Below are 22,924 nucleotides of genomic sequence, written 5' to 3'. Positions count from 1 at the left end.
AACCCCGTCTCTACTAAAAATGCAAAAAATTAGCCTGGCGTGGCGGCGGGTGCCTGTAGTCCCACCTACTCGGGAGGCTGAGGCAGGAGAATGGCATGAACCTGGGAGGCGGAACTTGCAGTGAACCAAGATCTTGCCACTGCACTCCAGCCTGGGCGACTGAGCAAGACTCCGTCTCAAAAAAAAAAAAAAAAAAAAAAAAAAAATATATATATATATATATAAATTTGCTGGGCATGTGGCGGGTGCCTGTAATCCCACCTACTCGGGAGGCTGAGGCAGGAGAATCACTTGAACCTGGGAGGCAGAGGTTGCAGTGAGCCGAGATCACGCCATTGCACTCTAGCTTGGGCAACAGAGAGAGGCTCCATCTCAAAAAATAATAATAATAAATAAAATGAAATAAATATGTCTTAGGCAGGCGGGGTCATAAAAGGAGGTTCCAGGTGGAAGGAAGAACATGGGCAAACAACATGGGCATGGAGGCCTGCAGCAGTGTGCTGTATGTGGTTAAGTGTGGCTGGAGTATTAGATTTGAGACAGGAAGACGGCAAAAGATGAAGCTCAAGAGGGAGGAAGGGGTTAAATTACAGCAGGCCTTGGATGCCTTGTCTAAAAGGTGGACTTTTTTTTTTTTTTTTTTTTTTGACAGTGTCTTGCTCTGTTGCCCAGGCTGGACTGCAGTGGTGAGAACTTGGCTCACTGCAACCTCTGCCTCCTGGGCTCAAGCGATTGTCATGCCCCAGCCACCTGAATAGCTGTGATTACAGGCGTGTCCCATCACGCCCAGCTAATTTTTGTATTTTTAGCAGAGAAGGGATTTTGCCATGTTAGCCAGGCTGGTTTCGAACACCTGGTTTCAAGTGATCCACCTGCCTCAGCCTCCCAAAGTGCTGGGATTATAGGAGTAAACCACCATGCTCATCCTTAAAAGGTGGGATTTTAATCTACAGGTGACAGGTAGACAAGCAGGAGATTCACATAGTCGATTTTCATTTTAGAAAGATAACTCTGGCAGGGCATGGTGACTCATGCCTGCAATCCCAACACTTCGGGAGGCCGAGGCAGGAGGATCACTTGAGTCCAGGAGTTTGAGCCCAGCTTGGGCAACATACCAAGACTCCGTCTCTACAAAAAATTTAAAGATTAGCCAGGCGTGGTGGTGCACGCCCACAGTCCCAGCTACTCAAGAGGCTGAGACAGGAATATCCCTTGATCCTAGGAGTTCCAGGCTGCAGTGAGGTATGATCACGCCACTGCATTCCAGCCTGGGCAACAGAGGGAGACCCTGTCTCTAAAAGAAAAAAAGAAAGAAAAGAAAGATGACTCTAGCAGCTTCCTGGAAAATGGATCTGAAGGACTAGGACCGCAGGCAAAGTAACCAGAGCACATTCAAGTAAGAGGTGATGAGAATCTCAGCAAAGGCAGGTGGAATAAAGAACACTATCATTCTTGCTAACAGCTGCTGGGTGCTTATCGTGAGTCAGGCACTACCTAAATTTAATACTCACAACAACTTTGACAGAGGCAAGAACACAAGAAGGGGACAAGGGGTCAGGTCCAATATTGAGAGGGTGAAGCTGGCAGGGCTTTGTGATTGGCTGTAGGCAGAGAGTGGGGAAGAGAGGAGTCAAGGCTAATTTCAGGCTTCTAGACTGGATGAATAGTGCTGTCATCACGCTTGGATGTAAAATGATGAAGTCAGTTTCAGACAAGGTAAAACTGACATTTTTTAGAAGCAGATGTCCAGCAGGTAGATGAAGAGACAATTCTGATGCTGTGGAGAGAGAAGAGTGTTGGAAGCAGAGATCTGGAAGATATCAGGACCAGATGGTGTTTGAAATTATGAGTGTGGAGGAAGGCACCTAGGGAGAGGGAGACAGGCAGCAGACCCAGGGTGCAATCATGGAGGGTGTCAGCATCTACAGAGTGGGTGGAGAAAGAGGAGCGTGTGATAGAGAAACAGAAGGAAGGTTCAGAGGTGTTTGGAGACCCAAGAGAGGGCAGTGTCATGGAAACCAAGAAAGTGGAAAGTTTCAACAGGGAGAGATGATGACATGCAGCAGAGTGAACTGGTAAGATAAGAACTGAAAACCCTCATTGGGTTTGGCACTGAAGAGGTTATTGGCGGCCCCAATGAAAATGGATTTGGTGGTGAGGTGGAAGCAGAACCAGCATGTGGTTTGCTGAGTAGTGGGTGGGTAACGAGAAGGTAAAGAATGCAAAAGAAAAGAGGAGAATGCCTGAGTGGTTGCTATGGGGACCATGATGGATGCAGGAAGGATTTCATTTTCAAGCATGAGAGAGACACCAGCATGCTCACAGACGGAGAGGAAAGAGGCCTCCAAGAGCTCTGCCGTCAGGAGACAATGATGGCAACTGATAGAGTTGGTCAAAGGAGAGGTCAGAAGGCTGATGCAGTGAGCGGGCAGTCCTCGGACAGGAGCAGGTACAGCTCGCTCTCTGAGACCACAGACAGCCCACTCCTGTGTTGTCAGGCAGGGTCTCTGTGAGCCAAGTAGTACGTTTGTGAGAATTAGTAGGCAGCATTTCTCAAAGGATGATTAAAGGAAGGTCAAGGTCATGGTGCTGCAAGCAGATCACAGGCTGGATTTCAGCTCCCAGTTGCCCCTCAGCCTGATGCCCGTGTGCAGTTCACACATTACACAACCGTACACAGTGGCCTCACAGTGCCCTGTAAGTGTCATCTGATCCCTTACCAGTAGGGTAAACTGGTCCGACTTTCAGGAGAGGAATCTAGCAATATAGAACCGGAGCTACAACACCTTTCATTTATTATTCTACTTTGGGATTTATAATCCAGGGAAAAACCCCTACCTGCCCAAACAAAACAGAACCCAAATGTAGTTGAGTCAAATATAGTTGGAGTAGCATATTTTATTTTATTATTTTATTTTATTGAGACTGGGTCTCACTCTGTAGCCCAGGCTGGAGTGCAGTGGCATGATCTCGGCTCACTGCAACCTCCGCCTCCCAGGTTCAAGTGATTCTCCCACCTCAACCTCCAGAGTAGCTGGGACTACAGGCACGCGCCACCACTGCTGGTTAATTTTTGTATTTTTAGTAGAGACAGGGTTTCACCACATTGGCCGGGCTGGTATTTATTAACTTAAAGACCTTGGATACAACCCAAATAAGCAAGAAAGGGGGAACAACAACATGGGATACCCTCCAGTTACTAGTAATGACAAGTTGTAGCCTTAACTTTTTCAAAGCTTAGAAATTATTCAAGAGTGGAGCAAATCATAAAAAGTAATGTTTATAAGGTGACTTTTCTGTCTAGTAGCCTCAGTTAATAATTCCAAACCGTCTCGACTATGTCTACTTGATGAAAAGAATGTGAATGCCTTGGGCAAGAACATGGTGTTCCTGAAAATAGTATACAGTGCTTCGCTGGGTACTGTCTCAGGCCTAATCACACCTTCATTATTCCCCTTCACGGCTCTCAGATTTGCAACATCATGAATGCGCCTGCGGAGGACTTTTTTGCATTTCAGGTAAGTCATTTTTTATTTGCTGTCTTAGTCATATGATTTTTTTTTCTTCCCCCAAAAGCATTAGAATACATTAGAATCCACCTACTCTGCTGGGAAGCAGCCTCAAAAAAGTGAAAATATGACAGGATAAAAGTCCTGTGCCAATGGAAATGGGGACAGAGTTAACTGGGTAATTTCCAAGGTCCTATTCAGTTTTAACATTTGCACCCTTTGCTTTCTGGCCTCAGGATCTATTTTTCCCGCCACAAGATATACAAGATATACAATATATAGTATACAAAAGCTCCAAAGTTTCAGGATCATATTCAGACATTAAAGTTGTATTTCAATAAATATAATCAAAATGCTACTTTGCCAGGTGTTTTGTTGTTGTTGTTGTTTTCTTTTGTTTTTTTTAGAGAGGGTCTCACCCTGTTGCCCAGGCTGGAGTGTAGTGGTGCAACCATAGCTCATTGCAGCCTCAACCTCGTGGGCTCAAGCAAAGCTCCTGCCTCAGCCTGCCAATTAGCTAGACTACAGGTGTGCACCACTGTGCCTGACTGGCCTCAGCACCTTTGCTTATGCCGTTCTCTATCATCTCCTGCTCAAATCCTGTTCTACCATGTCCTGTTGAAATCCTCTCTGCCCTTCAATGACAACCTCAAACGCTACAACCTCTATTAAGTTTTATTATGATTCCTCTGGCTGAATATCATTTCTCTCTCCTTGGAATTTTTATGGAATATTGTTTAATATTCCTTTTGATTTTTTTTTTTCTTTTTTGGAGACAGAATCTCGCTCTGTCACTCAGGCTGCAGTGCAATGGCGCCATCTTGGTTCACTGCAACCTCCACCTCCTGGGTTCAAGCAATTCTCCTGCTTCAGCCTTCCAAGTAGCTGAGATTACAGGTGCCCGCCAGCACGCCCGGCTAATTTTTTGTATTTTTCGTAGAGACAGGGTCTCGCCATGTTGACCAAATTGGTCTCAAACTCCTGACCACAGGTGATCCACTCACCTTGGCCTCCCAAAGTGCTGGGATTACAGGCATGAGCTACCACACCTGACCTTTCATTTGATTTTGTCTTTTTTTTTTTTTTTTTGTAAACAAATGTTTCATGGAAGATATCTTCTGCAAAGGCACTGGCAAAATGCTAACACTTGCTACAGTGGTGGGCCAGACAGGGGTAGTCTTTGTCTCCATGAAGCTCATGATTGCATGGGGAAAGAGACACCGAGCCATGATTAGGAGAAGGGCAGGGGGGAGAGGAGGGGCATTGCAGGAGGTTCTGGCTTAATCTGGGAGGAATCAAGACATATGTCCCCAAAACTTATGTTTGGGCAGTAGAGAGAGGAGAGAAGATTGTAGGAAAGAGATGGCTTATTGGAAGGAACTAGAATAAGTCAACAAATCTGAGTGAGAAATTGAGGGGGAGACTGGCACGAGAAGATTCTAGAGAGGTGGACAGAGGCCAGATCCCACAGGACCTGGAAAGGCACACCAAGGAACTTGTGTCTGCTATGTATTTTCCTTATGTCATCTTTTATTATCCTTGCCTCTGTGTTAGACTAATTCCTCTTAGTGAAATGTGACTTCCTTTAGTCAAGATTGGGTCTTATCTTTCTTGATATCCTCAGCTCTAGGGGCCCTGTCAATATTGATTTGGTTTAGCATGCTAGACTAAACAAATAAAAGAAAAACAAATCATTATCAATCAGGAAATAATTCAGAAGGAAATAAAAATGACTCAGAAAAGTCAGAATTATTTTTTTCTCCTTCAAGAACATTATGAAAAAGCTTAGAGAGAAAATAGTTCCAAAGTTAAAATTGCACTTCATGTGTTGTGATTTTGACCACATCAATGCAACAAGCCGAAGACTTGCTAAGAGTTGCTAACCTGACCACAACCACAGCAGAACGTGGTATTTACTCAAGCCATCCACTTGATTGCAGTTTAACTACACTAGTGAAGCAAATTTAATCTTGTTTTTAGATTCTGGTCTTCCTCCTCCAACTCATCCTCCACAAAGTAGTCTGAATAATGTTGTTTTTTGTTTGCTTGCTTGTTTTTGTTTTTGTTTTTTTGAGATGGTGTTTCGCTCTTATTGCCGAGGCTGGAGTGCAGTGGCATGATCTCAGCTCACCACAACCTCTGCCTCTCAGGTTCAAGCGCTTCTCTTGCTTCAGCCTCCCGAGTAGCTGGGATTACAGGTGTACACCCCCATTCCTGGCTAATTTTTTATTTTTAGTAGAGATGGGGTTTCTCCATGTTGGTCAGGCTGGTCTTGAACTCCTGACCTCAGGTGATCTGCCTGCCTTGGCCTCCCAAGGTGCTGGGATTACAGGCGTGAATCACTGCGCCTGGCCCCTGAATAATGTTTTTAAGAAACATAGGTTGGGCCAAGCGCGATGGCTCACACTTGTAATCCCAACACTTTGAGAGACTGAGGCGGGCAGATTACCTGAGGTCAGTGGTTTAAGACCAGCCTGGTCAACACGGTGAAACTCCATCTCTACTAAAAATACAAAAATTAGCAGAGCGTGGTAGTGGGCACCTGTAATCCCAGCTACTCGGGAGGCTGAGACAGGAGAATCACTTGAAACCAGGAAGCAGAGGTTGCAGCGAGCCGAGATAGTGCCACTATACTCCAGCCTGGGTGACAGAGCAAAATTCCATCTCAACAAAAAACAAAACACGTAGGTTAAATCAGTGACTTCTTTGCTTAAAAATCTTTAATGGTGTCCCCTTTCATTTTCAACAAAATCTGTCTTTTCATCATGGCCTTCAAAGGGAAGGGATTCCATGAAAGTTAGGTAGAGTGCTAGGGGCAGCCAGGTCTGAGTTCAATACAACTCTGTGCTCTTCGGGCAGTGTTCTCCATCCTTTTGGAGACACTCTTTCACCAGGTGCTGAGACAGCTGTTTTGCTTTCCAGTGTTATTTAAATAATAACAATTATCATCTCACCATGTTAAGGATCTTGAAACTTCAGGATTGGAAGACTCACCTACTCCAGGAAGCCTTCCTTGACTTCCTTTTCTCCTCTGGCTCCCATAGTTCCATAACGGTAACTCTCTTAGAGAACTTCCCACACTGCGGTGTAATTGCTGGTTTACCTTACAGATTATGAGCAACCTGAGGACAAGATCTGTGCCTTGGCTTCCCCAGTTTCTAGCTCAGTTTCTTGCCCATTCTAAATGTTTGATGAACCAATGGATTTTATATACACACACACACACACACACACACACACACACACACACACACACACACACATATATATATATTTTTTCAAGATGGAGTCTCTGTCTGTTGCCCAGACCGGAGTGCAGTGGTACGATCTCAGCTCACTGCAACCTCTGCCTCCTGAGTTCAAGCGATTCTCCCATCTCAGCCTCCCAAGTAACTGGGATTAGAGGAGCATGCCACCACATCCAGCTAATTGGCTAATTTTTGTATTTTTAGTAGAGACAGGGTCTTACCATGTTCTCCAGGCTGGTCTCAAACTCCTGACATCAAGTGATCCACCTGCCTTGACTTCCCAAAGTGCTGGGATTATAGGTGTGAGCCGCCATGCCTGGCCTCACCAAAGGCGTCTTATAATTGATCAAGAACTTCGTTTGTTCAGTGAGGCACATATTCTTTCCATTCCAGGAGAGAAAATGAAGTGTTAAAAGTAACATAGGAAGTCAGGGCAAGAGGCAAAATGTGCAGGTTATATCTAGGTTGTTAATTCAAAGTTACAAGAATCATAGCATTGCCCTTTTATGCCAGTCCCCTGCCACTACCTCCCATATCTGAAGGAGAAACATTACCTCTCTGGGCTGTTCTGCACATCAGTACATCCCCGTAATATACTGCCTGACACACTGGGCCTGACATCTGAGGGGTGAACACATCAGTACATCCCCGTAACATACTGCCTGACACACACTGGGCCTGACATCTGAGGGGTGAACACATCAGTACATCCCCGTAACATACTGCCTGACACACACTGGGCCTGACATCTGAGGGGTGAACACATCAGTACATCCCCGTAACATACTGCCTGACACACACTGGGCCTGACATCTGAGAGGTGAACACAAAATGGCTACTTGACTTAAGGAATTCCAACCAGATGGGTTATTTCTCGTGGTAGTTGTTGGTAATTAAACTCATGCAAAATCCAACAAACTCCATCGTCTTGCCACCTCCTCTCAGCCAATCAGGGTCATGATGTAGTGTGTCATGATGTAGTGTGAAATCTATCATCATTGCCTCTGTGGCCTGGAACATGAGGAAATCTAATCTATTCCTTCTCTTGTAGAAAGAGCCTCTGGATGAGTCTGGATGGATGATTAAAAATGTGCTTTCAATGCCGATTGTGAACAAGAAGGAAGAAATTGTTGGAGTGGCCACATTTTACAATCGTAAAGATGGGAAGCCCTTTGATGAAATGGATGAGACGCTCATGGAGGTATGGCTTGCTAGGAGGCCTTTTGCTGCTGGGATTCAGAGTCAGCTTGCTGGGGGAGGCTGGAGGGGGCTGGATGTCACTGGTCTATCACATGGGGCAGCATGGTTGCTATAATCCTGATTCAGCCTCATCAACCACTTTCTTCACTCTCACTTCTGTACTGCACTGATGTGCTGTCCGAGAAATCCACATTTCCTTTTTAAAAAATTTAATCAAGCTGGGCAAGGTGGCTCATGTCTGTAATCCCAGCACTTTGGGAGGTTGAGGCAGATGAATCACTTGAGACCAGGAATTCAAGACCAGCCTGGCCAACAGGGCAATATCCTATTTCTACAAAAAGTTAAAAAAAGATTAGCCAGGCATGGTAGTGCATACCTGTGGTCCTAGTTACGCAGGAGACTGAAGCAAGAGGATCACTTGAGCCCAAGAGGTTAAAGCTGCAGCGAGCCGTGATTGTGCCATTGCACTCCATCCTGGGTGACAGAGCAAGACCCTGTCTCAAAAAAAAAAAAAAAATTAACAAACTTTACTTTTTAGAGTAGTTTTAGGTTCTTACCAAAATTGAGCAAAAAGTACAGAGTTCCTGTATATCCCCTATCCCCACATATGCAAAAACACATTCTCTTTTTGTGAAGTTATTACACATAAGAATGGTGCTTTATGTATGCTAGTGCTTTGCTTACATTGTGGTCACATCCATTCCTTTATCTTAGCCTTATAAGAACTCTGCAAGGTGGACAGCACACAGTTTATCAAACCCACTTTATAGCTGAGAAAACAGAGGCCTAGAGACTCTTGCTATGAGTTTTAGAGGCGAGATTAAACTTAGGTGTTCTGTCTCTGATTCCTCCTTTCTTTCTTTTTCAGTCTTTGGCTCAGTTTCTGGGCTGGTCTGTCTTAAATCCTGACACCTATGAGTCCATGAATAAACTTGAAAATAGGAAGGATATTTTCCAGGACATAGTAAAATATCATGTGAAGTGTGACAATGAAGAAATTCAGAAAATCTTGGTGGGTAATGTTCTTTACTTGTTTCTACTCTAATACAGACTGCGTCTCAGAGATGTGGCCAGATTAAGGCAAAACTTGCAACTCCATGAGAGCATAGCCTGGGTGTGGGTTTGTGCACGGTTGTATCCTTCCTGCCTAGCACAGGGATGCAGCAGCCCTCAACATTTAATGAATGAATACATTAATGAATGAATGAATGAATGAATGAATGAATGAATGGATGGATGGATGGATGAATGAGTGCATAAGCAGATGAGTGCCTGAGAGTGGTACATAATGACTGCACTGTGTGACCTGGGGACAGCTATTCCTTGCAGAAACACCTCATTCTTGGGGTCAGATGTTGGCTTGACAGCTCTAGAAACTCCATTTTTTACTGTGCTCAGGAATGAGGTGGTACTGGAGACAGAGTCAACCAGCCATAGCCCCTACTCTGAGAGGAAGCTTTATCTGGAAGACCAGTGGACAATTACCAGTTTCTCAGAGCCTCCCTCCTGTGGGGTCAGCTCACTTAAAAGACCCTATTAAGCTGGGTGCAGTGGCTTACACCTATAATCTCAGCACTTTGGGAGGCCAAAGTGGTCAGATTGCTTGAGCCCAGGAGTTTGAGACCAGCCTGGGCAACATGGTGAGACACTGTCTCTACCAAAAAAAAAAAACCCACAAAAATTAGTCAGGCATGGTGGTGCGTGCCTGTAGTCCCAGCTACTCAGGAGGCTGAGGTGGGAGGATCACCTGAGCCCATGGAGGTTGAAGGCTGCAGTGAGCCGTGATTGCCCCACCGCACTTCAGCCTGGCTGACAGAGTGAGATCAGAAAAAAAAGAAAAAAAGAAAAAAGAAAGACAGGCTAATGTTTTTAGAGGGCATTTCTTAAGCTGGGAAGATACCACAACAAATTTGATCATTTCATTTCAATAACTGGTAAATTCAGAGGAGAAAACATCCAGTTTGAATAAATTGCCTCATGATTTGCTTGACTCAGTCCGCAGTTTCAGCCAAAGAATGAGTATGTGCAACCTATCGGGCACAACCTCAGTGAACCAGTTACAAGTTGACAGATTTTGCTCTGAGTCAAGAAGTCAGGAGCAAGTAACGGGGTCCAGTTCCCCCTCCTTTGGCACATGGGGACATAGGCCCAGAGAGAGAAGGAACTTGCCTCAAGTTACACAGCAAATGAGAGGAAGAACCAGGACTATGGCCAAGGCCTCCTTACTCCCTGTCAGTAATAATAACAATAAAACTATCAACAACAACATTAATTTATGTTAGTGCTTACTATGCGCCAAGCACTGTGCTAAGTGTTTTATATGGATTATTTAATTTTACATATGTTACTTAAGAATGACTTTGCACAATTGAATTTTAATTCACCAGTTACGTATGTTTATTATCCTCAATTTACAGATGAGGAAACTGCAGATCAGAAGCATTAATAACACTGCTAGTAAGAGGTAGAGCTCGAATTTGAATGCAGGTCTGTATGGCTCTAAAGTCCAGGACCTTGTGCATCAATGAATGTTAAGTGGAATCCTCTTTGCGCTGGTGGTTCTGTTGCAAGGACTTTGGAGGAAGGAGATAAATGGGAATGGAAACGCGGAGGCATGTTGTAACCTATTTTTTTTTCCCCTGCCATTTTGGGTCCTGGCAGAAAACCAGAGAGGTGTATGGGAAGGAGCCATGGGAATGTGAGGAAGAGGAGCTGGCTGAGATCCTGGTGAGCTGAACCGGGGCAGCACAAGGCCTGATGCATAACAAGTGCAAGGTGCTCCTGAGCACGCAGGGGTGTCTCTTTGCAAAGCCTGTTCCCCATCACTCTATTCTGATCCTTCCAGCAGACCCAGGATAGGGACAGGGCTGGACAGGAGGTGGGCACCCAGAAACACTTCATGTTTCCTCATCGCTTGACTCTATTCTTTATACAGCAAGCAGAGCTGCCAGATGCAGAGAAATATGAAATTAATAAATTTCACTTCAGTGACTTGCCCCTAACAGAACTGGAGCTGGTGAAATGTGGAATACAGATGTATTATGAGCTCAAAGTGGTGGATAAATTTCACATTCCACAAGAGGTGAGGTCAAAACAAACATCTTCGATTTCCCTTTTTTATTTTCTTACTTGCTTGCTTTAAAAAACAAAACAAAACAAATTCAATCTGTAAACTACCTTAAAAATAATCTACCCTCAGCATTTAGGATTTAAAGAATTAGTCATGTTGCACAGATGAGTCATTTATAAGAAAAGAGACGCGCTGTTCTCTGTGTCCTGTGAAGTGTGATGTTCTGGGTGCATTGGTTTCTTGCAGTGGGTTCTGAGATACTAAGCTCTGAAGGCTGAGAATAGACGTGCTGCAAAAAATGGGTCCTATAGTTAAATGAGGGCAGAAAATGTGGGCTAAACCAATTTAAACAGGGCTCATTCCCTGCAGGATTCCTTACTAAGCTTTGCTGTGAGTCTAGGGGCATGGGGGACCGGAGAGAAGGTATGTATGGAAGGCAGTGGGATATGGTGTGAAGAATTTCCTGAACTTGTTTGATTTTGATTAAAGCAGTGGTTCTCAAAGTGTTGCCCCAGACCACATCCACACCACCTAAGAACTTACCAGAAATTCACATTCTTCTCTTTCTTTCTCTCTCTCTCCCTCTCTTCCCTCTCCTCTCTCTCTCTCTCTCTCTCTCTCTCTCTCTCTCTCTCACACACACACACAGACACACACACACACTCTCCCAGCTCTGATAAATCAGAAGCTGTGTTAACAAGTCCTCCAAGTGAGTCTAATGCACATGCAAGTTTGAGAACCAGTGGATAAAAGAGTCCTTTTGTTTTTTTTTTCCCGGTAGAGCCCCTGTTAGCTTCTCCAAGGACAGTTGCTCTCCAGGGCACAGTTTGGAAATCACTGATGAAGCTCAGTCAGAGGAATGACGCATGCTCAGCTCGTTTCCTAACAACAAAACAACAACATCTTCTTAGTGTTGAGCAGTTTGCAAAGTACTTTCACAGCATAATTGCATTTATTACAAGTTCTCACCTCCTGGCCCAATGATGGGGTTGGAGGACCTTGAGCCTCAAAAGAGAGGGCCATGGGCTATGCTTTCTTCATGTTTTTGTTATTCCAACCCTCATGAGACCATTTCAGGTGTGTCCTACCTCACTGATGTGCATGTGTTCACAGGCCCTGGTGCGGTTCATGTACTCCCTGAGTAAGGGCTACCGCAAGATCACCTACCACAACTGGCGGCACGGTTTCAACGTGGGACAGACCATGTTCTCCCTGCTGGTGGTATGGTGGGGCTGGTGGGGCTGGTAGGGTGGGCTTGCATCACACTAGACAATCTCATGCAGACTTTACATGGTAGCAATAGCATTGTTCTTCTTTCTCTATTTGTTGTCTTTTAAGAATGACATGAAAGCAGTACAAGTTTAGTGTAAAAGGATTCCAAGAATAGAGATGCATATAAAACAAAAAGTGAAAGAAAGCTGCAAGCTATCCCCAACCTCAGTCTGTTTATTTGGGGGTAACCATGTCACAGGTATAAAAATAGTTCAACAGGGCCGGGTGCGGTGGCTCACGCCTGTAATCCCAGCACTTTGGGAGGCCGAGGCTGGTGGATCACGAGGTCAGGAGTTCAAGACCAGCCTGGCCAAGATGGTGAAACCCCATCTCTACTAAAAATACAAAAATTAGCCAGGCGTGGTGGCAGGCGCCTATAATCCCAGCTACTTGGGAGGCTGAGGCAGGAGAATCACTTGAACCCGGGAGGCAGAGGTTGCAGTGAGCTAAGATCAGGTTACTGCACTCCAGCCTGGCAATAGAGTGAGACTCTGTCTCAAAAAAAAAAAAAAAAAAAAAAAAAAAAATCAACAGTTCAATTGGTCATTGGTTATAGTCTTTGTTTGGGGCATAATGACAATTAGGAACATATTTCATTTTTCAATGGCCTCATATAAAGAGGTATCCATTTCTGTAGTTAGCCTGGCAGTGCAAGTCATAGTAATCTGGAAATCCACTTAAAAAAATAAAGATTAGAAAACCTTGGAATAGAAAAGTTTGCCATTCACCATTCAAGATGCCTGCAAACCACCTGTTAGCTGCTCCCATAAACACAACGTGTGTTCTTTTCCCCAGAGAAATTTTCTGAAATTTCTTTAAATTGTGGCAGTGTTTAGAGAAACAGCAGTATCAGCCACCTTTTAAATTAAGCTTTCTGTAGTATTAAAATCAGAGAAAAGGTAAGTGCAACATTCGGTTTTGTTCAGCCCCATATGCAAGCCCCAACAAGGACAAAGAGGAGGTCTAAAGCTGCATCATGTTCCTTTAGGTATTTCCATGAATCTTCTCATCCACTTTTTAGAGAGTTGCTTCTACCTGTCTGAACCCTGGGAGGCCTGATTGACTATAAAATCGAAGATTTCCCTCTAATGTATAATTAGCTTTAAATTCCCTATTACTGGTACTTACTGGTACCTCTCTACCAGCAAGAGTGAGCCCCCAGGAGCACCACTGGAAACTTTCCTCATAGACGCTAACTTATCTTCATCTATTTTGAGGTCGGTAGTAATTCTGGTTATCGATTGCTTTGGCCTCTGATTGCACGAGTTATTATGGGAACTTTCAGGGAAAGCTATTTGGGAGCAGGAGTGAGCCTGGCCAAATAATAAGTTCTGAACCATCAGGGAGACAGAACAGAGTAAACCAAACCCAATATAAGCCCTTGGGGACTAGAAAAGAGGCCACTTAGTGGTGCTTGAACAGAGTTCAGTTAAGTTTGTCCACTCATAAGTCTGCATAGCTCCTGAACAGGGTCCAGTGGTACACTTACTTTTTTGTGGTCCCTTCATAGCATCCTGTAAGGTTGCCTCCCAAGGGACTGTGATGTGGTGGTGCATGCCACCAGGCCAAGCTAACTTTTTGTACTTTTAATAGAGATGATATTTCACCATATTGCCCAGGCTGGTCTCGAACTCCTGACCTGAAGTGATCCACCTGCCTCAGTCTTCCAGAGTGCTGGGATTACAGGCATGAGCCACCGCACCCAGCCCAAAATAAGATCATTTAGCCCAGCGTGGTGGCATGCACCAGTAGTCCCAGCTACTCAGGAGGCTGAGGTGGGAGGATCACTTGAGCCCAGGAGGTCCAAACTGCAGTGAGTTGTGATTGCACCACTGCACTCTAGCCTGGGTGACAAAGCAAGACTCTGTTTCAAAAAAAAAAAAAAAAAAATTAAATAAATAAATAAATAATAAATAAAAATATAGTAAGTTAAATACTTATAGAAAGACCTTAGCTCTTTTAATAAAGAAAACTCAGTTTTCTTAAGTGATCAAAAACCTAATAAAGACAACTTGGAGTACAGGAAATCAATTTGGTAAAGCACAGAATCTTTGTTTCCTAGGCCAATTACCTAAAATATAAATTTCCTATTAAAAGCAGACCAATACTCAAAGAAAATATGTTGTTTTAAAAGAGAGGTCCAAGTTCTAGTTTTGCATCAGTGTACTGTTGACATTAATGTTTAAGACAGCATTAATTTCAAAATTTCAGAAAAACTCACAAATAATTTTCTTCTAATCTTAGCCAGCTTAATCACACATACAATTACTTTCACAAGATTTATCCTCCACAAGCCTTCTACAACTTTCTTATCCATTCAGCTTTTGTCTTGTAGTTTTTCCTCTTCTCATTTTGGAGCAACCAGTTATCCTACTTTAGAACAAAAAAAATTTTTTCCCCTTAACAAAATAAAACATGCTAATATCTTATAGCTTTTTCTGACCAAAAGTACTTTTTGCCCTCTTATATAATTGCTTATAGAATTGTTTCCATTATTGTTTTATTCATAATATATTTTTAATTATTACTATATTATAAATAACATTTTAATTGTGTTAAGAATTCTAAATAATAAAGAAATATATATTAATATATGTTAATATAGCCTTATATTAATTAGAATTCTTAACCCTTAGTGACCTTTATTTCTAGTGAACACTAGGAAGCAAGCAAAAATTGTGAACTGTCTGTCACGCCAGCAATCTGTAGATCAATAGTCTGTGAATAATAATTTCTGGAAGCATGTACTTTCCCATAGTACAATCTGTCACTGTGGCACAGAACATGTTTAGTAACAGTCTCAAATATTTTTAGTCTCTTGGTAATAAGAAATTGTAGAGGAGTCTACATTTAATCTCTATCCTCTTAGAATTTTTTTTCTTTTGAGACATAGTCTTGCTCTGTCACATAGGCTGGAGTGCGGTGCTGAGAACACACGACTCACTGCAGCCTCGGCCTCCTGGGCTCAAGCGATCCTCCCACCTCAGCCTCCCAAATGTTAGGTTTTGAAGGGAAGGCGAGGGTTAAAGAAAGACACACACACACACACAGAAAGAGGGTGGCTCAACAGCAAATGCAGGCTTTACGCCCAGCATAAAACCTACAGAAGCGGGAACCGGCCTAATGCCAGAGCCCACCGCTGCTTACAGGCTGGGGGTACTTATAGGTATGGGCGGGAGGGGTCTGGGCAGTTTGGCTTGTTGCCTGGCAGGCTATTGATAAGATGTTCTCATGATGAGGCGGTTTTGCCCTTGGCCTGGTGGGATGCCATTGTGGTGTTTCTTGGACTTTTGCCCAGCAAGATATGATAGGAATGTTTCTTTAGTTGAGCCTTTGTCTGCCTTGTGGTCAGGTGGTTAGGAAGGATGTTTCTCCCGACCCAAACCCCCGTGAAATGTTTCACTTTGACCAAGGTCTGCAAAATAATGGGGAGCTTACAAAATGACGCAGTTGGGCCTAACACCAAGTAGCTGAGACCACAGGTGCGTGCCACCATGCCCAGCTAAATTTTTAGTTTTGTAGAGACAGGGTCTGGCTATGCTGTCTAGGCTGATCTTGAATTCTTAGGCTCAAATGGTCCTCCTACCTCAGCCTCCCAAAGTGCTGCCATGTGTGACCTGCCATGCCTGGCCCTATCTTATTTTTTGTTTCTTTCATCTTGACTATTCTATGCACCTCATATAAGTGAAATCATACAGTATTCGTCCTTTTGTGTCTGGCGTATTTCACTTAGCATAATGTTTTTAAGGCTTATCCATGATACAATTTTAAGGCTGCATAATATTCTATTGTTGGACTTGGAAGTCTTTTCAATCTTTCACGATTACAGTGTCACAATACCCTTGGATGGACTTTTTTTGTGTGTGTATTTGTGTTCATATTTTTGGCTCAGAGGGTTTGGAGACCTTTGTGTTTTATTTAAAATTATTTCACCATCCAGATCATGATGCAAATCTCTGCCCTTCCTCATCCTCGTCCCTTCTCCCTTGGCTGAAATGCTCAGGCCAGAGTAGGTGCTAGGGCCCGGAAGCAGGAATTCTGACCAGGCTACCATAGAGGGTGACAAGAACACCACTTAGAGTGATTGCTTTCTTAGAGTCAGCATCAGCTCTCCAGAGTGCTTTCCCACATTTTGTTTCAACACCCAGCATCAACAAGGAGTTAAGTGTCTGGCAGAATCCCAGGGAAGGGTTCCTCCAGGCTGTGCTTAAACCAGTAGACCACGTTTGGAAGATTTGCTTTACCAGCCTGGTCATGTTCAGAAATTCTCCAAATCCTAAAACCTGACATCTACAAGTTTCTTAAAACTCATCTAATCCTTGACCCTCAGTATGCAGATTGGGCTACTGAGGTTCAAAGGGAGCTGAGACCAGCTAAAGTCAACTCAGAAATAGGGTGACCAGTTGTTCCCATTTACCTGGAACTTTCCCCATTCTAGCACTGAAAGTCCCATGTCCAAAAAACCCCTCAGCCCTGGGAAATCCTCCAGTCAGCCTCTGGAGCCAGGATACAGCCAAGATCAGACCCATGAGTTTTTAGTTCTGGGCCCTTCTTCTCACACCCGCCTTTTCAGCTCTGCTTCCAGCCCCTACACAAAAGGAATGATTTGCACTCTGATTGCCCTTCCAGACAGGAAAGCTGAAGCGCTACTTCACAGACCTGGAGGCCCTGGCCATGGTCACTGCTGCTTTCTGCCATGACATTGACCACAGAGGCACCAACAACCTCTACCAGATGAAGTGAGTCAGCTTCCCTCCTCACCCCCAGCCCTCCGGATTCATTAGCCAGCTCTGTGTGGCCCCCAGGCAGACTCACTGGCCAACAGGGAAGCCTTGTGGTCCACAGCTTCCCACTGCCTTCTGCCCTTGGGACCTGGGTCTCCTCCTGTAGCAGCCAGAATAACGATCCCCCAAAGATGTCCAGATCTCAAATCCCTGAGCTGGGGAGTATGTTGCCTTACATTCAAAAGGGACTGTGCAGATGTGATTAAGTCGAGGATCTTGAGATATAGGGATTATTCATTCAAGTGGGCCCCGTGTAGTCCCAAGAGTCCTTATAAGAGGGAAGCAGGAGGTCAGAGAGGAGAGAGGACGCTACCCTGCTGGCTTTGAAGATGGAGGCATCGCCTGCAAACAAGGAATGCATGTGGCCTCTAGAAGCTCAAAAGAGCAAGGAAATGGATTGTCCTCTGGAGCCTCCAGAAGGAAAGCAGCCCTAAGGACCCATTTCAGACTCCATACAGAGCTGTAAAATAATAAATTTTATTGTTTTAAGCCATTAAATTTGTGGCAGTTTGTTATAGCAGCTGTAGAAAACAAATGCACTAAACTCCTTTATTCGTCTCCTTCCCTGTCCTACCTGCTGCACTAATTTGTGCCAAGACGTTAATAACCAGTAATGGTTCATTCACTCATCTCATATTTATAATGCTTCGAATATAATGTGGTAGGCTCTATGCTAGGCAAAGGAGGTGCTCTCATGAGCAAAACAGCTCCTGTCCTCACAGAGCTTATATTTCAGACAGCCCACGAAGCATAGTTCTTGGACCTGATCTCATTGGATCCTCACAACCACCCACTGGGCTAGGCAGAGCAGGGGCTAATGTTATCCCTACTTACAGATGAGAAAACTGAGTCTCCGTTCAGGGCCCATGGCCTGTAAGTCATTAACAAGCTCTGAATTCATGCTGCTCTGAGTCTTCTCAATACTTCCATGCTGCTCTGGGGCCAGATATTGGGTTTACATTTTACATTTTGAGAATCTAAATACTTAGCGCAGTGTGTGGCACATAGTAAGTGCTCAACAAGTGTTTATTGAATACAGAAATGAATAAACATACGGCTTGCGGAAATTCAGTGGTTTCCTTCAGACTTGGATCTGAAGAATCAGGGCTAGATGATCTTGAAGCATGGCCCAATGCTAATGCCCCTAAAATCCCTTATGGCATTGTGTGCGTTTGTGGTTTTTTCTGGGGGAACGGGTCTATGCTATTTACTAGATTCTCTAATGAGTTCGTGACCCAAAAGGAACTTGGAATCACTTGTGGAGAAGGCTAAAGACTGAGTCAGGAGACTTGATGTTTAGTCCTAATTTTCTATTGTCCACTCCATATTGATTCTCTCTCTTTCTCATTCAGATCCCAGAACCCACTGGCCAAGCTCCATGGGTCCTCCATCTTGGAAAGACACCACTTGGAGTTTGGCAAAACACTGCTCAGAGACGAGGTAGGATGAGGGCCAAGGATGCACTGCCCACAGGGCCTGGGTCAGAGGCTCCATTTCACAAGGAGCCTGCGTGTGCCCAAGGAGCATGCTTTCCATTGGCCTGGGCTGCCTCTGCCATCATCTGGGATAGCCATTGGTAGTTGGGTGACTTTACTGCCAGCATCAATCCTCTCCCATCTTGCCTCTGCTTTTTTCTTTAGAGCCTGAATATCTTTCAAAACCTCAATCGCCGACAGCATGAGCATGCCATCCATATGATGGACATTGCAATCATTGCCACAGACCTCGCCCTGTATTTCAAGTTGGTATTTCTTCTCATTCTAATAGTAAAAGTAACAATGATTATATGTGTGTATATATATGTGTATATATATTATATGTGTGTATATATGTGTGTGTGTGTGAATATATATATATATAGAGAGAGAGAGAGAGATTTTTTTCTTTTGGGACAGGATCTCACTCTGTTGCCCAGGCTAGAGTGCAGTGGCACCATCACAGCTCACTGCCTCCTGGGTTCAAGGGATCCTCCCACCTCAGCCCCCTGAGTGGCTGGGACCACAGGAATACCACCACTCCCGGATAATTTTTTAATTTGCTGTAAAGATGGGTTCTCACTATGTTACCCAGGCTGACCTCAAACTCCTGGGCCCAAGCCATCCTTCTGCCTCAACCTCCCAAAGTATTGGGATTACAGGCATGAGCCACTGCACCCAGAAACAATGATTATAATAATAACAAACATCATAGTTCCAATTAATTTAGCATATACTATGTGTCAGGCACAACACGTGTGTTATGGACACATTGATTCTTGCTACAACTCTATGAGTTAGATATTATTACCCCCATTGTACAGATGGGAACACCAGGATTCAGGACAAAAGATTTGCTAAGATTAGATAACAAATCAGTGTCAGAGACTTAGGTTAAACCTAGGTCTTCACTCCCAGGCCTTGGTTCTTTCAACCTTGTTTTGTGAATTTTGTTGATTTAATAAGCCTCCATCTGAATCAGCCAATGTTAGCAGCTCAGGTGTTGCCTTATTCTAAGATTTGCTCCCTTTACTAAGACTGATGTGTTTTGTAGGAAGAGGACGATGTTCCAAAAGATCGTGGATCAGTCTAAGACATACGAGAGTGAACAGGAGTGGACACAGTACATGATGCTGGAGCAGACACGGAAGGAAATCGTTATGTGAGTTGGGATGGGGTTAAAACCTGATCCTCTTAGGCTTAGGATCATGAGGCGAGACGTTGCAGTGACAGCTCTTGCTGCCCTCAACAAGCCTTGGGACTATTTCATTTTGGAGGCTTCAACATATGAAAAAATGAAGTTTTTTAAATTCCAACTGCACAAGCTATATGTTTAATCTTTATTTTAGCACTAAAAATGCAAGACAGTATATTATTATTTTATTTATCTGAATACAAAAATATGTTATTTGAAGTAGCTCAATCATACTATCTAAGATTTGGATGATAAACTGATATAACTTTCAAGTTTTTGATACAACAGAAATCACTATACCAATTAAGGGGTTTTTGTTTTGTTTTGTTTTGTTTGTTTTGAGATGGAGTCTCTCTCTGTCACCCAGGCGGGAGTGTAGTGGTACGATCTCAGCTCACTGCAACTTCCGCCTCCCAGGTTCAAGCGATTCTCCTGCCTCAGCCTCCTTAGTAGCTAGGATTACAGGCACCCACCACCACGCCCAGCTAATTTTTGTATTTTTAGTCAAGACCAGGTTTTGCCATGTTGCCCAGGCTGGTTTCAAACTCTCGACCTCAAGTGATCCACCCACCTCTGTGTCTCTCAAAGTGCTGGGATTATAGGTGTGAGCCATCAGGCCCTGCCCCAATTAAAGTTTGAGTGATACTTAATGTGTCATTCAAAACACATAGGCTTAATTTTTAACATATTCCTTTACATAGGACAATATCCTCCAATATAGCTGTGCTAGTCACAAATTGGTTATGGTTGGTATGAAATTCATATTGCATAGTCTGGCATGGTTGATAATGGGACTCAAATTTAAGTTGTCTAGTGAACGTCTTTTTTCAGTTTTCTCAATGTGCTTCCATGATTCACCTCAATTGACAATGGAGTGAGAAGGGTAAATTTGAGGCCTTTTACGAATATGTGGCCCAAGCCAAATGGTCCCCTGGCTCCTCTGTGATGGGTCCAGGGCATTGAAGGCAATGGTCAAGAAAAGTTGCAGGGGAGACAATGCCTGACTAGTTGCCTAGGAAGCATTGGGTTATTTGTTTATCCCCAAATGCTTCTGTGGAAATGAGGCTTGATTAAGTCACAAGCATTGCAAGTGTCTGCAACAGAGAAGAGGAGACCACTGACACAGGCTCCAGAAAGAGGTGGGCGGCAGCCATTGCCACTCCTTCAGCCCTGCAGTTATCCAACCAGGCCTCCTACAAAGGTCCCCTGATTCTGGGAGCAGTGCAATCTGCTTTTGCTGAACAAGGGGACATGCTCAGCCCACGGTTACTCATAGACTGACCAGGAACTGCCCCCCCTGGACATTTCATTTATTTATTTATTTATTTATTTATTTATTTTTGGGATAGGGTCTTGCTCTATTACCCAGGCTGGAGTGCAGTGGCAGTCAGGGCTCACTGCAACCTCAACCTTCCAGGCTCAAGCAATCCCCCCACCTCAACCTCCTTAGTAGTTGGGACTATAGGCACACTACACCCGGCTAATTTTTGTATTTTTGGTAGAAACAGGTTTTGCCATGTTGCCTAGGCTGGTCTTGAATTCCTGAGCTTAAGCGATCCACCCACCTTGGCCTCCCAAAGTGCTGGGATTACAAGTGTGAGCCACCACATCCAGCCACATTTATTTATTTATAATTTCAACTTTTATTACACATTGAAGGATGCATGGGCAGGTTTGTTACATGGGTATGTTGTGTGACACTGAGGTTTGGGGTATAAGCGATCCCATCACCCAGGTAGTGAGCATAGCACTCAGTAGGTGTTTTTTTTTTTTAGTCCACACTCTCCTCTGTCTCCCATCTGGTAGTCCCCAGTGTCTGTTGTTGCCATCTTTGTGTCCATGTATACTTAATGTTTATCTCACACCTATAAGTAAGAATATGCAGTATTTGGTTTTCCATTCTTGTGTTAATTCGCTTAAGATAATGGCCTCCAACATCATCCATGTTGCTGCAAAGGCCATGATTTTGTTCTTTTTTATGGCCGTGTAGTATTCCATGGTGTATATGTAACACATTTTCTTTATCCAATCCACTGTTGATAGCACCTAGATTGATTCCATGTTTTGCTATTGTGAATAGTGCTGTGATGAACATGTAAGGGCATGTGTCTTTTTGGTAGAACTCTTTGTTTTCTTTTGGATACATACTCAGTAATGAGATGATGGGTTGAATGGTAATTCTACTTTAAGTTCTTTGAGAAATCTCCAAACTGGTTTCCATGGTGGCTGAACTAGTTTACATTCTCACCAGCAGTGCATAAACATTCCTTTTTCTCCACAGCCTTACCAGCATCTGTTATGTTTTGACTTTTTCTTTTCTTTTCTTTTTTCTGAGACGGCGTCTCACTCTGTCACTCAGGTTGAAGTACAGCAGCACGATCTTGGCTCACTGCAACCTCCACCTCCTTGGTTCAACCTATTCTCGTGCCTCAGCCTCCAGAGTAGTTGGGACTACAGACACCCACCACCATGCCCAGCTAAATTTTTTTTGTATTTTTTGGTAGAGACGGGTTTTTACCATGTTGACTAGGTTGGTCTCAAACTCCTGACCTCAAGTGATCTGCCTGCGTCAGCCTTCCAAAGTACTCAGACTTCTTTTGACTTTTTAATAATTGCCATTCTGACTGGTGCCAGATGGTATCTCATTATGGTTATCTGTTTATTGACTTCTGCTTTTTCTTTTTTTGAGATGGAGTCTCACTCTGTCGCCCAGGCTGGAGTGCAATGGCACAATCTCAGCTCACTGCAACTTCCACTTCCCGAGTTCAAGGGCTTCTCCTGCCTCAGCCTCCTGAGTAGCTGGGATTACAGGCATGCGACACCACACCTGGCTAATTTTTGTGTTTTTAGTAGAGACAGGGTTTTGTCATGTTGGTCTGGCTGGTCTCAAACTCCTGACCTCGTGATTCGCCCGCCTCGGCCTCCCTAAGTGCTGGGATTAGAGGCATGAGCCACTGCGCCTAGCTGACTTCTGTTTTTTCCTAACGTTTTTCTTTTTTTGACTTCCATAGCTGGACATTTCAAAATGGCTCAGCAGAAGGACTAAATAGTTGAAAAGAACACCCTGCTATTGGATAGGGGGACTTGATATTAGAAAGTTGTCTATTCTCCTTAATTAATTATTCATTTATGGGTGATTCCAAAACAAACAAACAAACAAACAAAAATACC

At 43.9% G+C, this 22,924-nt stretch overlaps 1 protein-coding gene across 1 annotated transcript in view; it reads left to right on the top strand.

Annotated features, from left to right (window-relative positions):
• Positions 1 to 22,924, top strand: part of PDE6A (phosphodiesterase 6A) — an 83,707-nt gene that overhangs the window by 40,839 nt on the left and 19,944 nt on the right. Inside the window, 10 exon segments of the mRNA NM_001278479.1 lie at positions 3,471 to 3,518; positions 7,809 to 7,958; positions 8,826 to 8,969; positions 10,619 to 10,684; positions 10,893 to 11,039; positions 12,141 to 12,248; positions 16,929 to 17,038; positions 18,436 to 18,523; positions 18,724 to 18,824; positions 19,613 to 19,720. Of these exon segments, the coding sequence (NP_001265408.1) occupies positions 3,471 to 3,518; positions 7,809 to 7,958; positions 8,826 to 8,969; positions 10,619 to 10,684; positions 10,893 to 11,039; positions 12,141 to 12,248; positions 16,929 to 17,038; positions 18,436 to 18,523; positions 18,724 to 18,824; positions 19,613 to 19,720 (1,070 nt within the window).

Source organism: Macaca mulatta, chromosome 6 (assembly GCF_049350105.2).
Source record: "Macaca mulatta isolate MMU2019108-1 chromosome 6, T2T-MMU8v2.0, whole genome shotgun sequence".
In the NCBI taxonomy this organism is placed as follows: Eukaryota; Metazoa; Chordata; class Mammalia; order Primates; family Cercopithecidae; genus Macaca; species Macaca mulatta.
The sequence above is the reverse complement of the archived record's forward strand: the minus strand, read 5'-3'. Positions and strand labels throughout refer to the sequence as shown.